This window comes from Camellia sinensis, chromosome 8, assembly GCF_055761805.1.
Source record: "Camellia sinensis isolate YWXY chromosome 8, ASM5576180v1, whole genome shotgun sequence".
Taxonomy (NCBI): domain Eukaryota; kingdom Viridiplantae; phylum Streptophyta; class Magnoliopsida; order Ericales; family Theaceae; genus Camellia; species Camellia sinensis.
Window position 1 is genome coordinate 17,189,896 of NC_138968.1, and position 22,178 is coordinate 17,212,073.

The 22,178-nt window shown below is 36.9% G+C and overlaps 1 protein-coding gene and 1 pseudogene across 5 annotated transcripts; both read left to right on the top strand.

Annotated features, from left to right (window-relative positions):
• The first annotated feature begins 297 nt into the window (after positions 1–297).
• LOC114263461 (rust resistance kinase Lr10) lies at positions 298–11,871 on the top strand. Of its 5 annotated transcripts, none has more exons than XM_082882132.1 (4): positions 298–766; positions 2,884–2,943; positions 3,033–3,065; positions 4,226–5,623. In XM_082882132.1, the coding sequence occupies exon 4, from the start codon at positions 4,309–4,311 to the stop codon at positions 5,365–5,367; it is 1,059 nt and encodes a 352-aa protein (XP_082738258.1). In that variant the 5' UTR covers positions 298–766; positions 2,884–2,943; positions 3,033–3,065; positions 4,226–4,308; the 3' UTR covers positions 5,368–5,623. The 5 variants fall into 5 exon arrangements, with proteins under 5 accessions (XP_082738258.1, XP_082738259.1, XP_082738256.1 ...); XM_082882133.1 differs by having other exon boundaries at positions 4,328–5,623; XM_082882130.1 differs by lacking the exons at positions 298–766; positions 2,884–2,943 and adding an exon at positions 11,760–11,871 and having other exon boundaries at positions 2,960–3,065; positions 4,226–5,323.
• Positions 11,872–13,578: 1,707 nt separating this feature from the next.
• Positions 13,579–22,178, top strand: part of LOC114263480 (protein phosphatase 2C 51-like) — a 62,494-nt pseudogene continuing 53,894 nt past the window's right edge.

A 22,178-nucleotide genomic window follows, 5' to 3' on the forward strand; every position in this document is an offset into this window, starting at 1 on the left:
AAGCAGAAGCCAACAATACCTCGGCTCAAGATGGTTTGACCGAGCTAACTGCCATCGTGCTGACCGTGGTGACCGAGCTAACTGCAAGGTTCTCTGGAACTGGGCTAACTGCAAGGCTCTCTGGGACCTGGCTAACTGCAAGGCTCTCTGGGACCAGGGCTAACTATCAGGCCCTTTTACTCAGTCCTTCTCACTGTAGCCCATAGAACGGCACATCACCTAGCTCGGCCCAATTTCCACATAAATTACCCTCTCAGTATGCAGTTAATCCACAAGATCATTTTGAAAGTAAATAATTCTTATTGTACAAATTGAAAAACAAGAAGCCAAATGGAACACTAGTTTGTAAAATTAAAGGAGAAATCAAGCTTTGGGATTGACCTTTTATCTCTTAGTAGTTAATTTTCACAAGTTTCTATCAGTCTCCTGCTCTATTTTTTCATTTTTCCATTTTTCTTTTTCTTTTCTTGACGGGGACTCATGTTCTATTTTTCACCCCTTAATTGTTGAGCTTATGAGAAAATAAAATTCTAATAAAATAATCATTTCATTTCACTTTCATTTCAATGATCAAACATGAATGATGTTAGATTTGTCACATTTTTATATCACTTTTAATTTATCACATTATGTCTGAACATTGCATTGAAAATAGATAGAATTGTTAAGACCTATTATCTACATTCCACAGAATAGTAATGCTTTGGTCTCTAACACTGTTTATTTCTTTCAAAAAATGCAGATCAGTTGAGTAGTGACTACGACTGTATGTATTCTCCCTTCTCTATTTATATTTGTTTCAAAGTCATTACAATCTATAAGGTGCCGTTTGGTAACACTTACGTTTTCAGTTTTCTGTTTATATTTACAAAAATTTAAAAAACTCAAATAAAAACTTGTTTGGTAAAATTTTTGATTTATAAATCAGTGATCTCAGTTTATAAATTTGGCCAAAAAATGAAAACACAATAAATGTGTTTCCATTTTGAGTTTTCAGTTTTTTTTTTTTTACCACCTAACACTAGCCACCACCCGCCACCATTTTCCACCGCCGTCTTCCGCCACCACCCACCACCCACCCCCACCTGCCACCACCACACACCACCACCCACTAGCCACCACCCATCTGCCACCCGCTCGCCGCCACTACCCATCCCTCGCCACCACCACTATCACCACCCACCTGCCATCCACCCGCCACTACCATCCACCGCCCGCCACCACCACCCGCCACCTACTTGCCACCACCACTCACCACCCACCTGCTACCACCATCCACCACCAGCCATCTGCCACTCACCCGCCACCACTACCCACTACCACCACCACCACCACCACCACCACCACCACCATCACCCACTACCCACCCGCCACCCACTTACCACTACCACCCACCACCATCACCACCACCACCCACTCGCTACCACCTGCCACCGTCACCCATCCACCACCACCACCCGCCACCATCACCCGCTATCCCCCACCCACCTGCCACCACTAGCCACCACCCGCCACCACCGCCACCACCAGTCACTCGCTACCATCCACCACCCGCCACCGTCACCCACCACCGTCACCCACCTACCCACCATCACTACCTACCATCCACCCGCCACCACCCGCCACCACCCGCCATCCGCCACCCACCACCGTCACCCACCTACCCACCATCACTACCTACCATCCACCCGCCACCACCCGCCACCACCCGCCATCCGCCACCCACCTTTCACCACCACCACCACCACCACCACCACCACCACCACCCACCACCCGCCACCGTCACCCACCATCACCATCCACCACCCACCCGCCACCACCCGCTATCCGCTACCCACCTGCCACCACCACCCACCACCTGCCATCACCGCCCACTCGCTACCACCCACCGCCCACCACCGTCACCCACCCACTCACCGCCACCACCCGCCATCCGCCACCCACCTGCCACTGTCACCCACCCACCCACCCACCACCACCAGCTACCCACCACCCACCGTCACTACTTTCCACCACCGTCTTTCGCCGCCACTTGCCATTTCTCACTCTTTTTTATATTTTTAAAATTTTAAAACATTTTGTCAATTACCAAACGCGTTTGTAGTTTATGTTTTTCTAAAAATAAACAAAAAATAAATAAAAACCAGTTTATAAAATTTTTGTAAATATAAACTGAAAATGTAAACGTTACCAAACAGACCCTAAAGAGTGTGAAATTTTTGTTGCAAAAAATATTTAGAAATCAATTCATGTCGTTGTGATAATAGTCATTAAAAAGATGTTTTGTAAAGTAAAAAATATGGCTTTTAGTGACAAAAAATTATAAATGTCACTAATAAATGCATTTTAGTGACAAAATAATTTGATTCTAAAAAAAAAATTCATAGGCTAATTTTGATTGTAAAATGATAATACTAATGTTCAAATTTCGTCGTTAAAAATAAATATAATAATGACACTTCTAGCAATAAAAATATTTCTTCCCTAACAAGCACTTTTATCTTTAAATTTTAATTTTTAAAATCTTAATTTATTGCAGTGGGCAACTACATAATATTTAATTCAAAAGTTAATTGGAAGAAAACAATAAAAACTCCTTATTCATTTACAAAATGTTGTTGCTAAAAATCTCTGTTTTTGACTTTTCAGAACAATGTTTTAACAATTATTCTTGCGATAATAGGTATTAATATCTTTTGCAATAAGTTTTTTACTTTTAAGGATAAAAATTATTAATTTATAAAACTCTTATATATTGTGGTGCAATTTTATCATACCAATGTTCAAATTGTTGGATCTCATCCGGTTACTTTTCTCATTCCTATCAAGACGCTTTTGATAATTTTGATAATTAAGACTAATTGAATATTTCATTATGGTTAGTTTTAAGGCGGTGTGTCTTTAAAGTTCAAGTTCCATCGAAGGGTCCTTGGGATTGTCCATGTGAGTTCCTTTTTTGTTTCTGGATTTTAGTTTAATTTATTTGTAATTTTTATGCATGTCGTCTGATTTTTGTTTAATTTTTCTTATAGATCGTAGATGGGGTTACGAGCTCAGAATCATAGGTAAATTACTCCCCTTTGTAACTGGAAAAAGTTATTTTGTCAATTGATTTTAAGGTGGATTAGGGTTGGGCACGACCTGATGGGCTGTCAAGCTTGTGTTTTTTTAAGACTTATGTCTCGTTTGGTAATATTACTTTTTAATTTAAAAGTCAAAAAGTCATTAAAAAAATTAAAAAATCAACATTATATACCAAAAAAATAAAGATTCTTTTTTCTTTCTACTTTTTGCACATCTTTTCGTAAAAAATCAAAAAATTATCCCAAACATATCAATTTTTTTATCTCATTTTTTAGTTAAAAAAATTAAAAAATTACTAAAACAGCATATTACTAAACGAGACCTAAGATTGATATTTAAGCTTACAAAGTTGGGTTAGAATAACTTTTTAAGCCTGCTTATTAAATGAGTTCGATTTAGAAATGTTTCTTGTGGCCTGATTTGACCCAATTGTTAACATATACGATGAGAAATGTTATATACCATGTGCCCCATAATTATAACATTTATAGTATTTGATTATGACCTATTATGATATTAATTATGAGTTAATTATATAACTTGGTTATATAGATCGTGGTGTTAGTTATAACTCATTATAATATTAGTTATGATATTATTTTAATTATGATCCAAAAACTCTTTGCTTATATCTTATGTGGTGTTTGGTTATAATTTTTTTTTATTTTTACAATTATAACTCTCATAAAATTGAGTTATGACATTTGTGGGTATTAAATCCACAAATGTTATTACTTGTTTATAATACACACCTTTTTACCATAATATTACCTATCAATATGTATATACTTATAGAAAATTTATTTATCTGAATTTATACCTAGGATATGGCTTGATATTTAGTTTTTGTGGATATAAAATTATTAATTCTGAGTTTTATAATATTAGTTTTTATTTAATCTATGGGCTTGTTTGGTGGGCTCGGGATTGTAATACTAGTTTAGGGCTGGATTTTGGATGAGACTTCCAGGCCTGAAGTCAGACTAGGTTAGACTTGGACACAAGAGTTTTCTATATATTTCTTAACGAGTCTAAATTTTACCCGATGTTTGTCCCCCACTAGGGTAAATATTTCCAAATTCTAACAATGGCAGGACAAAAAATGATTTTTAATTTGTCATCTTGTGATTTTTACATACAGGAGGAATCCTTTTGACAAGAATTCTATTTGCCTTGCGTGTTTTTGCATTTTTAATCCGTAAGTTTAAGATAAGGCATTTATCGATGTTCGATAACATTGAAGGTTATCTACGAAGTCAAAATCACCTCTTGCCAATTAGCTACTCTTACTTAGATATTAAAAAGATGACCAAAGGTTTCAAAGACAAGTTGGGAGAAGGAGGCTATGGTTCTGTCTACAAAGGAAAGCTTAGAAGTGGTCATCTTGTAGCAGTAAAAGTATTGGGCAAGCCCAAAGCCAATGGACAAGAATTTATCAATGAAGTTGCTACCATTGGAAGGATTCATCATGTTAATGTGGTTAAGCTAATTGGATATTGTGCAGAGAGATCTAAGAGAGCTCTTTTATATGACTTCATGCCAAATGGATCTCTCGAAAAGTATATTTTTTTTCAAGAAGGATACATAACATTGAGTTGTAAGCAAATGTATGAGATTTCTCTAGGAGTGGCTCGTGGGATTGAATATTTACATTGGGGTTGTGACATGCAAATTTTGCATTTTGATATCAAGCCTCACAACATTCTTCTTGATGAGAATTTTACTCCAAAAGTTTCTGACTATGGGCTTGCAAAATTGTATTCAACTGATGATAGCATTGTGACTTTGACTCCAGCAAGGGGGACAATGGGTTATATGGCTCCAGAGTTATTCTACAAAAACATTGGAGGCGTTTCATATAAAGCTAATGTTTACAGTTTTGGAATGTTGTTGATGGAAATGACTGGTAGGAGGCGGAATTTGAATGCCTTTGCTGATCATACAAGCCAAATTTACTTTCCTTCTTGGATTTATGATCAATTCAAAGAAGGAAGGGACATAGAAATGAGAGAGACTAATGAGGAGGAAGGGGTGATGGTGAAGAAGATGATAATAGTGGCTTTGTGGTGCATACAAATGATGCCTAGTGACCATCCTTCAATGAACAAAGTTGTTGAAATGCTTGAAGGGAATGTAGAACAATTGCAGATGCCTCCCAAACCTTTTCTATGCCCACAAGAGATGCCAATTGAAGATCATAGAATTGACACAAATCCTGCAGATTTGCCTATGCCATCAGGTGAATGCATAAATTCCATCACTTTGAATGTAAGTGAACCTTAAATGGTTTCATATCAAATGCTTCATATTTAAGTAAATTATAATTGTCGGCATCCTCTGTTGCTTCTGTATTATTAAGGCAGCCTTATTAAACATATGATGGGGAAACTATATATGCATCATTAGATTAAATTTTTATACGAAAACTTAGTATTTCATTTACATAGCTTCCTTTGGACTGCATTTCAATTTTTCTTGAAAGATTTTCATAGTTAGAACTAGCTTGATTGGAGCTATGCAAGTATAATTTTTTGTTTAATTTGGATTCGTTTGTCATTGTTTAGAAATATTGCTTTGACATTGTACAATAACACCTAAAATTTTTAATTGTAAGTTATGGCATTTACAATAAAGAGAAATAAATTAAATACACAAAATATAATTTAAACATGATTCGGCAATATGGTTATGCTCATAGAGGGGAGGAAATCAAATCCACTACTTGGAATAAAAATTACAGAACTTTAAACATCTAAACTTAACCAGTCTACAATAAAAACCCTAACAAAAAATATAACATATACCCCTAAAACTTTGGATCAGATGCGTTGCCTTGGACCTCTGCATTGGCCTAGGTGAAGCATGATTTAGCTTTTTACTCTGATTTTCAACTTTAACCCTCCACCTCTATAAAAAGCCCCTTACAATAATTTTGAATGTGTAGTAAAAATATAAGATATATCACAACAAAAGCTTTCACCTTAAACCAAAAAAGTAATATAGCAATCCCGATTTTCCCTTTCTTTATTTATTGTATTCTGGACTCGGTCCCGTGGTTGTGTCGTTATCTCATTCTCATTCCCATCCTTCTATCTTGAATTTGAATCTTGGGTTGTGTTGGGCAGGTTTGAAACAGGTTGGTTGTGTTTGGAAACCTAGAGTTGATGCCCAGATTTTGGCCTTCACGCTCGAGCGAGGCTTTTGACGCTTGAGCGGGCCTTTCGTTTTTGCTTCTCCGCTCGAGCGGGTGTTTTGACGCTCGAGCATAGTTTTTCATCTCACAGCATTTTGCTCGGCAGGTCTTCGGATGCTCGAGCGGGGCTTTTGACGCTCGAGCGTGGCCCTTTGATTTTGTTCCTCCGTTCGAGCAGGGATTCTGACGCTCGAGAGGGGACCATGGTCTGCAAAACTTTTGAAAGTGTGCAATCGACGCTCGAGCGGCGCTTTTCACGTTCGAGCATGAGTTTGTGTCTGACGCTCGAGCGGGGAGTTCCACGCTCGAGCGGGGAAACTTTTATATCAGTCTGAAAAGTGACTTTTTGGATCACTTTTCAACTTCCTTTCTCTCTCTAACTTTTCAAAACCGCCATTGGAGAGCACCTCACTCTAAAACTTCAACTTCTCTCTAGGGTTTGATCTAATTTGAGTGATCTCCTACCTTTGGGCCTTTGTAAAAAGTGTTGATCTTGGTGTGGGCTACCTTTTGATTCGAAAATCTTGGGATTTGGAGCACCTTCAAAATTCTTCATCTTCTCATTTGAGCTCCGAATTTGAGGTAGGGATAACTACTCATCTTTATGATCTTTGACATAGATTTTGAGCATTTTGTATAAATGGTTTAATTTTGGGAATTAGGGTTTCAAAAGTTATAAAGAGGGGTTTTGTTATTTTGATCCACATTTGTGTATTTTGGTCATAAAATGAGGGTATTGATGTTATTGAAGATATTTTGAGGCTTTGGGTCAATATTGAGAAAGAAGGAGAAAAACCCTAATTTGGTGTTATGAATTAATTTATATAATTAATTTGGGAATATTATGGAAATATGAAATTGAGTTGGGAATAATGAAATTGGCTCAGTATGTAGTAGAATGGTGGAGTTGGATTTAATAATCACTCACCTTTGAGAATTGTTGATAATTTATCTATTGATGCATTTATTATCTGTTTAGAAATAACTGCTTTGGGCTATCGGTAGAGGATAGTCTTGATTGTTGTAGACACTGCATGATGATTAGGTAAATTAAAACTAATCAATTTGAGTATGTCATTGAGTATGACGGTTGGAATAATACAGCGAATATGTGTATTGATTGGTCATTATATATGATGAGTATTTGAATACATAGGTGCCGAATCCCGCGGATGAAATTTCTGTAAAATGGCAATTCGAAAATAATTATACATGGGTGCCGAATCCCGCGGATGAAATTTTCGTAAAATGGCAATTCGAAAATACAAATACATGGGTGCCGAGTCCCGCGGATGGAATTTCCGTAAAATGGCAACTAGAAAATAATTATACATGGGTGTCGAATCCTGCGGATGCAATTTCCGTAAAATGGCAGTTTGAAGTATTGTTGGCATGAGACGTAGTCTCATGTAAGTTATTTGGCCAGGTTCTGAGCCGTGTTGTAAGTTGAGAATCGGTTAAGTGAAGGATTTTGGAACGGGATTGTACTGTATGTTGTTTTTATCGGTTAAACATTTATCAAATGTTAATGTTTTAGTTATTGTTCATATTATGTTTAGCATATCTCTACTGGGCGTTGGCTCACCCTATATGGGACATCCTTTTCAGGTGCAGGTGACATGCCACCTCCAAGGACGTACCTTGGGAGGCTTAGTGGCTGAGAGATCTTTTTGTGATTATTTTTGTGTATTACATGTAAATCAAGCCAAGGACTTATTTTGTGTTTAGAGTTAGCACTCTTCTTTTGTAACCAAGTGTTGGCTTGGAAAGTTGTAAGCCCGTAGGACTTTTACTTTTGATGTCAACATGTAATACTTTTGTAGTGAACACTCTGATTAATGAAATTATGCTTTACTCTCTTATGCCTAAGCATGTCAAGATTGTATGATTTATGAGTTTATTTTGAGGGCGTTACAAGTAAGTTGGAAAAAATAAAGATTAATTTTCCATAAAAAAGTCTTTTAAAAGGTCAGCATTTTATAGGATGATAATATCTAATAAAATATTTAATTACATTAACCTCATTAATACTTGGAAATTTGTATAGATTTAGTACTCTTGCTTTGCTTAGGTAGTTGACTTGTAAGTCAGCTTTCAACTCTCTATCTCAAATCTAGGGCTGTGCAGCGGATCCACTAACCCGCCACACTCGACCGACCCGACCAACAATGGATGGATGCGTGCCACGTGGCGGGCGGGTATAGGCCTAGATTTTGATTTTTTTCGGGTTCAGGTCAGGTGGCGGGTGATCCACCATTTTAGTCGGCAGACCCGACCTGACCACAATGGCTATTTTTTTTTTGGGGCTGATATATTTCTCATTTTCCCCCCTTTTCGTTTCTGATATGCATAGCTCTCTCTCATTTTGCCCTAATTTCGACATTCTCATTCTCTCTCTCTCTCTCTCTCTACCCAACACATCGTCGGACGATCTATACATACACGGCGTCGGCGATCGATCTACACGGCGTACACGGCATCGGCGATCGATCTACACAGTGACTGAGGTATCTCTCTCTCTCTCTCTCTCTCTCTCTCTCTTTCTGCTTTCCTCTTCTTCTCATCTTCTTCTGTTTTCCTCTTCTTCTCTTCTTCTGATGATCTGAGTCTAATCTGTTTTTTTTTTTTTTGTTCCAGTTCTAAAACAAAATAGATGGTTAGATTGATCGATCTACAGTCTACTAGTCTACATTGACTGTAACTGAGGTACCTCTCTCTCTCTCTCTCTCACCTTCTTCTTCTTCTTCTTAATTGGTTTTTTTTTTTTTGTTTTTGGTTCCAGTTCTAAACTTCTAAATCTAATCTGTTAGAGTGTAATCTATTATTATTATTTTGTTTTGTTCCATTTCTAAAACTAGAGACGTGGTTAGATTGATTGACACAGTCACACAGTGTTAACTGTTAAGGGTTCTACACACAGAGAAAGGAATACATACAGAGAGAAAACCACAGAGAGGTTTGGTTTATTTTTTTTTATTCAGAATCTGTTTTAATCTGTTCACAATCTGGAATTATTTTGGAGTATTCAATTTCCTTTGGATGTCAAACAATTATACTTACCGGAATGTGTTTACCAAAATGCACTTGCTAAAACATAACATGCTTCCTTTTCTTTCCTCTTTCCTGTTGTAATGTTTTTTCCATCAATAAAACATTACTTGTTTTTTGAAAGAAATGAGTCCAATAGCTGGAAGCATATGTACCCAGGAAAATAATCTAAAGAGAACATCTAAGCAACATTGTGTAATGTATGTATGATGGCTTAGCTTGAAATCTATAGAATATGGATATGCCAAGTATAACTTATAATATAATTTGAGTTTGAGTTTTTTGGTCTCACATTTAATGTTTGGCTTATAACTTATAAATATGATGTGAGAATATGGTTTATAACTTATAAATATGATGTGTTTGTTTACAAATATGATTTGGCTTATGTAAACTCAAATTTTGATGGAGAACTTATAAACATATCACATCATATTTATAAACATATTTATAAACTCAAATATGATGTGCAACAAATCATATTTATAAGCATATGATTTGGATGCCCAGGAGAAGATAATGGAAATTGATAACATGTCATATGAGGTTTGTTAAGTTGATGCTTTTTTGGAATTGTTGAAGTTTTCTTTGTACTTATGGTTTTATTTTTGTGAGCAATGGATTTTTGTTTTACTCATGTTCTGTTATTGACATCTCTTGTGAATAGATAAATAAACTTTTTTTTCCCTTCTTTTTCTGGTGCATTTGAGAATAATTTTCTTAGATAATATATGCACTTTGGCTAGCGATTGGTTTTTGGCACTTGGCTTGGGCAGTCTTGAATTTCCAACAAAATCACTTTTATTTGGAGAAGAAAAAGAAGCAACATTAGATATTGTAGGTGGGAGAGAATTGGAGAGCACTTGTGGTAACTGTTATATGTTACACTAGTGGCAAGATGACATATAAAATAAAATAAATGTGGAGTTCAATAATATTACCCTTTGCTTATTATTTAGTGAATGGTATTGGATATCTTCTTCTTTTTCAAGATTCAATTTGCAGTTTTAGACCTATCAAATTTATGTATGTTTGTGCAATGTTTTCTGGTCTCACATCACATGTGAAGATGAATGGCAGATTTGCTGCATTAGAGACTAAAAATATAATGTGAAATAATATTAATAGCACCTTGCTCAAAACGGCCCCAACTTCTTTCCATTCCTTTAAACAAAAGCATTCTACAGCAAACTTGAATTTATTGAAAATTCCTTGTATTCTAATAAAATGCCTGATAATGAATATCAAATTTACATAAAATACAAAAGATAGAAACAGCTAGAGTAAAATACTTTGAACATATGGGTTATTTTCATAGAACAAAGATAAAAGGTTCTGTGATCTCTTTCACCGTGCCATGCCATGCGGCTAATCTCATGGTCTCACCAAGGAATTGGAGTAAGTAACCCAAACAGCAAGAAGGGGAAGCTTTGTTGATGCAATGTTTGTTGGGTAAAGTGGCTCAATGGTTGAGTCCTCCAACAAGTTGAACACCCGTGTCATATCCTGAACTTTTAATGTACCTGTTTGTACAACAACACAAATCATTTGTAAAATATATGCAATTCCCTTTAATCCCAGGCAGGCACATCACATTCAGACAATTGAATTTTTTCCTGGGTTTTTTTTTTTTTGTATGTTGAAAATTTGTAAATTTTCAAACCGCCAAACCGATTCGCATCCATCCGCCAATCCGCCAAATCCGCATCCGCTGGATTGGCGGACGGATGCGGATTGATTTTCACCAATCCGCCAATTTAGCGGATGGATGGCGGATTGGAGGTTTCGTGGCCGCAACCAATCCGCGCCCACCCCTACTCAAATCTGTTTGAACAACTACTTTTTTTTACTTAGTTCCTAATTCTACAGTAATTAGTTGCTTTCACTTTTTTTCTTGTTGTTGCACTGTGTGCATACTCGACTCTCCAACACTACTAATGCTTTGTTTATTTTAGTAGAATAATTTTTTATTTAAAAAAAATCTTTATTTTTTAGTTTTTAGGATATGAAAAATGAAAAATAAATTTATTTAAACGAAAACTATTTTTTAGTTTTAAAAAGTGTAAATTATTTTGGAATTAAAGTTTTAACAATTCTATCCCAGTCACTTTACTAATATGATTTTTTTCAATAATAACCTATACTCAAATATTTAAGAGAAGAATTATTTGAATTTTCAAAACGTCCAAAAAAAAAAATTATTATTAAATTGTGGATAATGACAAATTTATTATCAATAATCAAACCGCAGTTTAGTCAGTTTTACTTGCTTGTTAATTGAAGAATAATTTTAATCAATTATCAAACGTATGCATATAATATATAACACTATTTTGCATAATATTTTTTATACATGTTGTTGGGTTTTTGTTATTGCCAATCCCGTTTGACAAAACTCTTTCCAGTTGTAATTTTATTCATTCTTTTATTTCAGTGAGGCTATGAGTATTTAGATGCGAATCCAATCCGAATTGTGTCTATGCAAAGTAGAGGAGTTTGTGGTCTTGATCTTAATTATATCATCCAGTCGAAGTTGTTTGTTTGCTCGGGTGAAGGAATATGCGCTCGAGCGAAGAATCTTTGGTTCCAGAAGTTTTCACTGACTGAAAAAATACTGAGAAGATGCATTTTTCGCTCGAGCGACACTTTGGTGCTCGAGCGAAGACACTTGGAAAAACACTCGTTTTAGTCTCCTCGCTCGAGCGAGCATTCCTTCGCTCGAGCGAGCATCGCGTCCCTGGTCTCTATAAATCTACGATTCAATCTAATTTTAGGGTACGACTTCCAGGTCTTCTTCTTGGATATTAGGGTTTTCTTCTGGAACTTCTTTGGTTACTTCCTTTGATATCTGTGAGAGTTTATATCATGAATTGAGTGAATTATATCAAAAGATTTGGTTGTTTTGTTTTATTTAATACAAAAGAGAGGGTTGTTCTTAAGTGGATTTTGAGGAATTTGGGCTTAAAATTTTGGTAGATTTTGGAGTGGCTCATTGTTATAATTCAACATCGGCGTTGTGGATTCAATGTTGGAGTGCAATTTCTTTTTTGTCTTCTTAGTGGATTGTTTTGTGGCTTTGGCCCGTGATTTTTTTTTTTATCACAATTGGAGGCGCTTCAATTGTAGTTTTTTCACGTTAAATCGTTATGTTGTTTCGTCTTTGATTGTTTGATTGTGATTGTTATTTATTGTTTAAAATTGATACATAATCACAAATCAATATCTTCGGAATTTTAGATTTTTCACATAACACTAATTTGCAACAAATTCTACATCTCAAATATCACTCATATTTATTTTTAATTTTATATTACATTGGAAATAAATAAATATATATTATGTATATATGTATTAACTATGGTAGAGGGTAGGGCTGTGGAAAATACTACCTAATCCACTAAAACTGCGCAATTCTCACTGATTCATCTACTAACTGCGGATTAAATTTTGAAATTTATACTCGTCGTCAAAGCCACTCTGTTATAGTTAATACATATTGTTTTTAATATTTAATGAAATATCAAAGTAAAAATAAGTGTGAGAGAGATTTATATGAAATTTGTTATAAATTAGTAGTTATATTTATGAAAAATATATGCAAAATTAGTTTGTATTATGTATATGAAATGTATTATGCAACTTAGTGTTATATATTATGTAAATAGTTTATAATTGTTTAAGAATACTCTTCAATAAACTAGCAAATTGAAAATGCTCCAAACTGCCCAAACCATGATTTGATTATTTGTCAATCTGCCATTTACGGTTTAATTTATAATTTTACTCTCAAACTGACCGAACTGCATTGCAGACACCCCTAGTAGAAGGGGACGATTTCATATACGAATTATAAATTTGAAATTAATAGAAAATCAACTCGCAATTAGCAAGTGAATCAGTGCAAATTAAACAATTTTAGCTAATTAAGCAATATTTTACATAATCCTACTCCCCAATTTGATCCTCTCCATTCTATTCATGTAAGGAAAGTTTTTCTTTTCTTATCTAATGGTTATGAAAAATGAATGTAAAATTATAGTTGTTTTAACAATAATATTTGGTCTACACAAAATCCTCAGCCCAACTATGCTCAAATTACGCAGCACCAACAAAAGCAAAAAAATGACCCACATGTTTTTTTGCTCTGTTTGCCTACGCCAACCGTCCTCTCTCCCTCTCTTCTCTCTCTCTTAAACAAACAGTGGTCTCCCTCTCCTCTCTCAGAAATGAATTGTGAAGAAAAAAAGAACGGAATGGGTGATAGGAGAACTGACCTCTACACCCTCGCCATCACTCTTTCGCCGACCACCGTGAACCACCTACCCTCTTTCATGACCCTTGTCGCTGCAAGTCCAACCCCCTTTTTCTGCTGTTGCAGATCGCGAGTCACTGCGCTAGACTCAGAAGCAAGAATGGTAGGAAATGGTCGGTTTAAAAGTACCATTTCCACTCTCTTTCTTTAAAACTCTAGTGATCAAAACCCACAAGACCTCCTCCATTTTGACACAAACTCCACATCTTTTCACCCACATTCTTCCCTGCGCGCACACACACACACACACACAAACAAAACAAAAAAAAACTACCTTTTTTTTCTTTCTGCTCTAGCCTAGTTTGTTAAAGCAAAACCACTACTCTCAACTGAACTTAGCAAGAAAACAAAGATGGGTTGGGTTGCCTCTAAAATGGGGATTTCATCATCTAAAATACTTTAAATTTAAAGAAATATTTTATCCACAATTTTGATAGTTGCATCCACACCACTCTGTTTTCTGATTCTTCTATTAATCTCTTGGCTCTTGCTCACGTTAAAATCAAAGGAAAACGGAGGTAAAAGGGATTGAGAGCAATTGGAGTCGAGAGAGAGAGGTGGTCGGTGGTGGATGGTGGTTCTGTTGGAAATAATCAGCTTGTTTGGTTTTAAAACTGATGCCTCGTTTGGGAACAAGTTAATTTAGTAATTTTTTGGTTATTTAATTAAAATATGAGTTAAAAAAAAATAGTATGTTTGGGATGACTTTTTGACTTTTTACAAAAAGATGTGCAAAAAGTAGAAACAAAATAGAATCTTTGACTTTTTAGTATGAGTTGTTGGCTTTTTGACTAATTTAGTAACTTTTTGACTTTTTAGCTAAAAAGGAGGGTTCCCAAACAAATATTCACTTAAATTGAATTTTTTTATTTTTCATGTTTTTTTTTTAACTAAATTTTTTTAATATTTTAAGTAATATTTGTAATTTTTAGATACACCTAATATAAATATACTTCAAAATTCCAATGCTTGTGGGAAAAAAAATCTTAAAAAAATTTACTAAATAAAAAAAATACAAAAATTCAGTACATTTTTTATATTCTTGTGTATTTATTATTTTTTAAAATATTTTTTTTACAAATATTTTTTTTTTTATAAATATATCTAAGTAAGGTACATCTAAAAAAGTAAAAAAAAATTACTTAAATTTTTTGAAATATTCATTAAAAGAAAAACATGAAAAACAAAAAACTCAATTTCCAAAAAATTGAAGCCAAAAACAGTAAATGATTTTTCGGCAACTCTAGTTCAAAATTAAAGTGTGACCGAATCGCTGGTTGAGGTCGGTCCGAGTAATTTTGTATTTTCTTAAGTAAGAAGATTACAATATAAAAATGATAGGCCGAAACCATTGAGTTATGAATGAGAATTGTCTTATAAAGTAAGTATCAATAAAATTGGGCTTAGATTTGGACTTAGGGGTGGTTTGGCATCCCCCAAATAATCCATCTTTTTATCTTTTTTTCCATCACATCACCTCTCTACTTTTCTGCACATCTTTTTATAAAAAGACAAAAAGTACACTTATTTAGATCATCCCAAACAACCCCTTAATCTTGGTTTGGATTGAGCATAGGCTTGTGCTTGTGCATATGCTAGGGTTGGTATTAGACTTGGACTTATACTTTAATCTTAAGCTTAGGCTGAGTTATACTGAGTTGAGTTTAGCTTGTGCATGTCTTTGAGATTGGGCTTAGAGCGTCACGTGTTCATCACATGGATCGATTTCGGTGATTGGACGAAGAAGAGAAATAGAGGATGCCCTAAGAGTGAAACTAGGGCTTCTAACCAAATATTTGAGAGATTTTGATTTTTTCGGTGTATGCGACGAACATGGAGGCTCACGTCTCATGCATGCTTGTTGTGACCGGTTACACCGGTTATTGGTGAAAAGGATTGAAGAAGATGAAGAAGATAGAGTGGAAATGACTTCGTTGGATTGGGAGAAGGTGATGGTGGGGTGTTGTTAGGAAAAATCTATGATTCCCCACAAGTAAATCAATCAATGGGAATAAAAACTAATGTGGAAAAATTAAATCAACAGCAACACAAGAATTTTTACATGGTTCCCTCAATGTGAGGTATGTCCACGGGATCGAAATCCGATTTCACTATCAACCAAAAAGTTTCCAAACGATTACAAACGAGACACGAATTGTCTCACAAAAATCACCCTTAGGTGAATCCCAAATAATCACAAATAAACAAGAGGAAAGACTTCACCAAATAGATGAACCAAAATCTTTGAAACCAGAGTTGAAGAAGATCCAAAATAACGAACCAAATCAACCCACCAAATAATGATCAAACAAATTGATGCTCCACAAAACAAAATCCACCGAATTGCTTGGTCAACTCAAGCACTATCTCACAAACCAAAGTGTATTCTGCTGCCGCTATATTAATGCCTCGGATGAACATAATATATATATATATATATATATTAAATCTTGGATTTTGTAAACAAACCCTAATTGTTACTAAACTGAATTAGGTCTCTAAAAATTAGATATAATATATTAAAATATATTATACTTAAACCAAACCAAATTAAAATTCTTTAACAAACCAATTGGGTCTCAAACTCCAATAAGGAGATATATCCTAACAATTCTCCCCCTATCGACTTAGGTGGAGATATCAACCATACCAGCCAAAGTTCGACACTTTAAATGTTTGTCCCTCGACAAAGTCTTAGTCAACATATTTGAAATATTATCATCTGTGTGAACCTTTTCGAGTTGTAACAATTTTGAATCTAACAAATCACGAATCCAATGGTATCTCACATCAATGTGTTTCGATCTCGAATGAAAAGTAGAATTTTTACTCAAATGAATAGCACTTTGACTATCAAAATAAAGCACATACTTTTCTTGCTTCAAACCCAACTCTTGCAAAAATTTCTTCAACCATAACTCTTCTTTGCAAGCTTCCGTAATGGCAATAAATTCAGCTTCAGTAGTTGAGAGAGCAACACATTTTTGTAATTTAGATTGCCATGCCATCAAATACCCCGAAATAGATTTCCTAGAATCAACATCACCGGCCATGTCAGAATCTGTGAACCCATCAAGCATCGGCTTACCATCCCCAAAACACAAACATACCTTCGAAGTCTCTCGAAAATACCTCAAAATCCATTTTACCGCTGCCCAATGTTCTTTACTCGGATTAGAGAAAAACCGACTCACCACACCAACGGCGTGAGCAATATCTGGCCTTGTACAAACCATGGCGTACATCAAAGAACCAACTGCTGAAGCATAAGGAATTTTCAACATATCTTCCTTGTCTTTTCACTTGTAGGACATTGATTCGAACTAAGCTTGAAGTGACCCGCAATTGGACAACCAACCGGCTTTGCTTTATCCATGTTGAACCTCTTAAGAATTTTTTCAATGTAGCTTTCTTGAGACAACCAAATCAGCCCCTCTTTGCGATCACAAAAAATTTTCATACCAAGAATTTACTTTGCCGCCCCCAAATCTTTCATAGCAAAAGACTTGCTCAACTCTAATTTCAACCTGTTAATCATAGTGTATGCACCGGCAATCTTTATGGACTTGATGAACCGGATCTTCCGGGAATTCCTGGATCGTTTTGTGGTCGTTTTCGTAGACGACATTCTCATTTATTCACCTTCGGAGGAGGAGCACAAGGAACACTTGAGAGTGGTGCTTGAGTTACTTAGAGCCCATAAGCTTTATGCTAAGTTTGGGAAGTGTGAGTTCTGGCTAGAAAATGTGAAGTTCTTAGGCCATGTGGTTTCGGGGGAAGGGGTATCTGTTGATACATCCAAGACAGAGGCAGTGCAAGATTGGGCATAGCCTAAAAGTGTGTATGAGATCCGCAGTTTTCTGGGATTAGCTGGGTATTATCGTCGGTTTGTGAAGGATTTCTCCAGGTTAGCTTCCCCTTTGACTAGATTGACTCAGAAGGGAGTCAAATTTGTATGGAGTGAGACTTGTGAAACGTCATTCCAGGAGTTGAAAGTTAGACTGACCACCGCTCCAGTCTTGATTATTCCGGAGAGAGGGTTGGGTTATGCAGTCTATTGTGACGCCTCACGAGAGGATCTGGGTTGTGTGTTGATGCAAGAGGGGAAAGTGGTTGCCTATGGCTCACGTCAGTTGAAAATACACGAGAAGAATTACCCTACGCATGATCTGGAGTTAGCAGCGGTGATCTTTGCCTTGAAGATTTGGAGGCATTATCTTTACGGTGAGAGGTTTGAGGTATTCTCGGATCATAAGAGTCTGAAATATCTATTTACATAGAAAGACTTGAATTTGAGGCAGAGGAGGTGGATGGAGTTCATTGAGGATTATGACTTCGAATTGCATTATCATTCGGGGAAGGCCAATGTAGTAGCCGATGCCCTTAGCACGAAATCTGTTGGTGACATAGCTAATATAGCCATCCGAGAGTAGAAGATGTTAGGTGCACTTGGGGAGTTTGATTTGCTTCTGAGCGAATCCGTTGAGGCTGCGGCCTTGTTTTATGTTGTTGCGCAGCCTACACTGGTGGCTCGAGTATTAGAGGCTCAGAGAAGTGACCTTGAGGTAGAATCTCTTCGAGAGAAGATTTCCAGTGGGAAAGTCGAGAAGGGTTTGACGGTGTATCCCGACCTAAGTGTGAGATACCGAGACCGTCTATTTGTACCGGAGTCTTGCCGAGAGGAGGTACTCCGCGAGTTCCATCATTCACACCTTGCGGTGCATCCGGGAGGTACTAAGATGTATAGGGATTTAGGTCGCCAGTTCTGGTGGCGGGGTATGAAGAGAGATGTGGCAGCTTTCGTGTCTAAGTGCCTTACTTGTCAGCAAGTGAAGGCCGAGCATCAGAGGTCAGCGGGTTTGTTGTAACCCTTGCCTATTGTCGAGTGGAAGTGGGAGCATGTCACTATGGACTTCGTTGTAGGTCTTCTGAGGACTCAGCGAGGTAGTGATGCTATTTGGGTGGTTGTAGACCGGTTGACTAAGTCGGCGCACTTCATTCCTATGCGCGTAAGAGATTCAGTAGATCATCTTGCCGACTTATATATTCGGGACATAGTGAGGTTGCACGGGGCTCCAGTGACGATCGTCTCCGATAGAGATCCTCGTTTTACTGCCAGATTGTGGCAGAGCTTGCAGAGTGCCTTAGGCACTAAGTTGACCTTTAGCACATCTTATCATCCTTAGACTGATGGGCAGTCCGAGCGTACTATTCAGATCCTTGAGGATATGCTTCGGGGTTGTGTTCATGACTTTAGTGGGTCGTGGGAGAGACACTTGCCTTTGGTGGAGTTTGCCTACAACAATAGTTTCCAGTCTAGTATCGGTATGGCACCCTTTGAGGCCTTGTACGGCCAACCGTGTAGGTCTCCAGTTTGTTGGGCCGAGGTGGGTGATGCACCTTTGTTGGGTCCAGAGTTAGTGAGGGAAATGACGGAGAAAGTTGAGCTTATCCGTAGGAGGCTTGTTACAGCCCAGAGTCGTCAGAGATCTTATGCCGACCGTAGGAGGAGACCCTTGGTGTTTGAAGTGGGTGATCATGTCTTTCTGAAAATATCACATAGGCGGGGGTTGATGAGGTTTAGGAAGAGTGGGAAGTTGTCCCCTCGGTTTATTGGTCCTTTTGAGATCCTCGAGAGGATTGGCGAGGTTGCTTATCATTTAGCTTTGCCGCCGCAGTTGTCTGAAGTTCATGACGTATTTCATGTGAGTATGCTTCGGAAATATGAGCCGGATCCATCGCATGTATTGGATTGGACCGACTTAGAGGTAGATGAGGATACCTCGTATGAGGAGAGGCCGGTTCGGGTCTTAGATAGGCGGGATCAAGTCTTGCGAGGCAAGACCATTCCTTTGGTAAAAGTTTTGTGGAAACATCACGGGGTAGAGGAAGCCACTTGGGAACGTGAGTTGGAAGTCCGCGAAAAATATCCGGACATGTTTATCGATTTGTAATCTTGTATTTAGATTTTGTAATATTGTTGAACTTTAGAGCTTTATATATGTCTTAAGCTGTAAAACATTGAGAATGTTTTGGTTAATGGAAATATTTTGGAACTTGCCTCGAAATGGAAGTTTAATGGAACATTGCATATGTTGAATATATTGAAAATTGTTGGAATTGAAAGAAAATTTCATAGTGTTAATACAGGTGGAAATATATGTTATTTTACATATTGTGAAATGCCACTTGATAAGAGATGAAATGGCTGGTATTGGGTCAGGTTGTTTAATTTTGAGTTATCATATTGTTGGAATTTGAGAAAAACTTGTTTTCGAAACCTTATGCTTAATTTCGGGGACGAAATTCTTTTAAGGAGGGGAGGTTATAGCGACCCCGGTCTTTTCCCTTTAGATTATTGTATCTGGATGTAGGTTCCGTGGATCCTGTCATTATATATTGGTTGTTGTTGTCCTTTAATCTCTTTGTATTTTGAGTTATAGGATGTGTTGGGCGGGTCTGTTATAGGTCGGTTGAGTTTAGATACCAAAACTAGTTGCCCAGATTTTGACCTGTCCGCTCGAGCGGGGAGTTTGACGCTCGAGCGGGGATTCTTTTGTTGCTTGTCCGCTCGAGCGGGGGTTTTGGTGCTCGAGCGGGATTATCACCCATCCAGTATTTCCTGTGCAGTGTTGGACGCTCGAGCGTGGGATTGGACGCTCGAGCGGAAGTGTGTGAGTGCCGCTCGAGCGGGGAGTTAGACACTCGAGCGGGGACCTGGTTCTGCAAAAGTACTGGGAGTGCGTATTCGACGCTGGAGCGGGAGTTTGGACGCTCGAGCGGGGAGTCGACTACATCAGTCTGAGATTTCACTTTTTGGATCACTTTTTGACCTACTTTTTCTTTCTTAACTTTTAAAAACCACCCCTTGAGAGTTTTTTTCTCTCTCTCTCTCTCTCTCTCTCTCTAAACTTGTCTTCTCTCTAAGAATTGATCTACCTAGGGTGAGTATCTAACCTTGGTCCTTTATTAAAAAGTTAGAGTGGGTTGAGGGCTTCGTTTTAATCTGAGAAACTTGGGATTTGGAGCACGTTGGTCTTTGGTCATCATCTCCATTTGAGTTCCTCACTTCGAGGTAGGGATTTCCTACTCCATATTATAGGTTTTGTTCTAAGTTTTGGTATTTTGATATGTTGGGGGTTGTTTGGTAATTTTGGGAAAAACCCTAGTTGTTGTAATAAATTAATTTATATAATTAATTTAGGGAAAATTGGGGAATTTAGTTGAATTCATGGAATTAATGAATTTATTGATTAAGTGGTGTAGTTGGTAGTTTAATCACTCATCTATGAAAATGTTGGAATTATGTTAGTTGATACATTTATTTCCTGTTTAGAAATAACTGTTTTGGGCTATCGGTGGAGGGTAGTCGTGATTGTTGTAGACATTGCATGTGGATTAGGGAAAACTGAAACTAATCGCATTGGTTAAGTCATCGATTTAGACTGTTGAATTAATACAGAAAATACATGTATTGATTGTGTGTTGTATATGACAAGTGTTTAATACATTGTATATGCATTTTTGTTTGGGAGGAGATAGGGGATATACTCCACGGTTTAGGGGAAGATAGGGGATGGACCTCTAAACCGGATTTTGTTTGGGAGGAGATAGGGGATGGACTCCATTAGCATCACTATTATGTGTGCTTATTGATATTGAAGTGTTTTTACATGTTATTGATACAACACTAAAATGTGTATCAAACGAGAAGTATGAAGTGTTTTGATATGAGCCTGGGTCTCATTTGTTTTGTTGATATTGAAAGTAATGTGAATATGATATATAGTTCACTGTTGTAAGTTTGGCCAGGTTCTGAGCCATGTTGATAATAATGGAAAGTGAAATGTGTCTTAGACATTAGTGTCATGAGACTGTATAATGATAAAATTGATTATCTTGGTTAACCATCTATTGAATGCTATTGCTTTATTCAATGCTTATATTTGGTTTAGTATATTTCTACTGGGCTGTGGCTCACCCTATATGGGAACATCATTTTCAGGTTCAGGTGATAAGCTACCTCCAAGGACTTAGCTTGGAAGGATTTGACTTTTGGATTTTGAAGACTTGTCTTTAGTTATTTGTTTTTATTTGAGATTACATGTAAACATTCAAGCCAAGGGTTTAACCTGTAAATGAGTTAGTACTCATTCTTTTGTGTCCAAGTGTTAGCTTGGAAAGATGTAAGCCCTTAGGGCATTTATTTTGATGTTACATGTGATGTCTTTCAATAAAAGTACTCTGATGAATAACTCAAATGATTTGTTTTCTTTTATTAGTGCATGTTAATGTTATGTATATTATGGGTTTAATTTGAGGGCGTTACAGTAGTCTTGACCCACAATTAACATGTCATCAACATAAAGCAAAAGAATAATAAATTTACCATCCGAGAAATTTTTCACAAACACACAATGGTCCGAAGTGGTTTTAGAAAAACCATTATTCATCATGAAAGAGTCAAATTTCTTGTACCATTGCCGCGGAGCTTGCTTGAGACCATATAAACTTTTCTTCAATTTGCAAACAAATTTCTCT

Bases quoted from the DNA above. Each gene is read 5' to 3' on its own strand.
- LOC114263461 (XM_082882129.1), top strand. From the start codon at position 2,999: ATGTCGTCTGATTTTTGTTTAATTTTTCTTATAGATCGTAGATGGGGT. The intron at 3,066-4,225 runs GTAAATTACTCC...TTTTACATACAG, and splicing joins TTACGAGCTCAGAATCATAG to GAGGAATCCTTTTGACAAGA.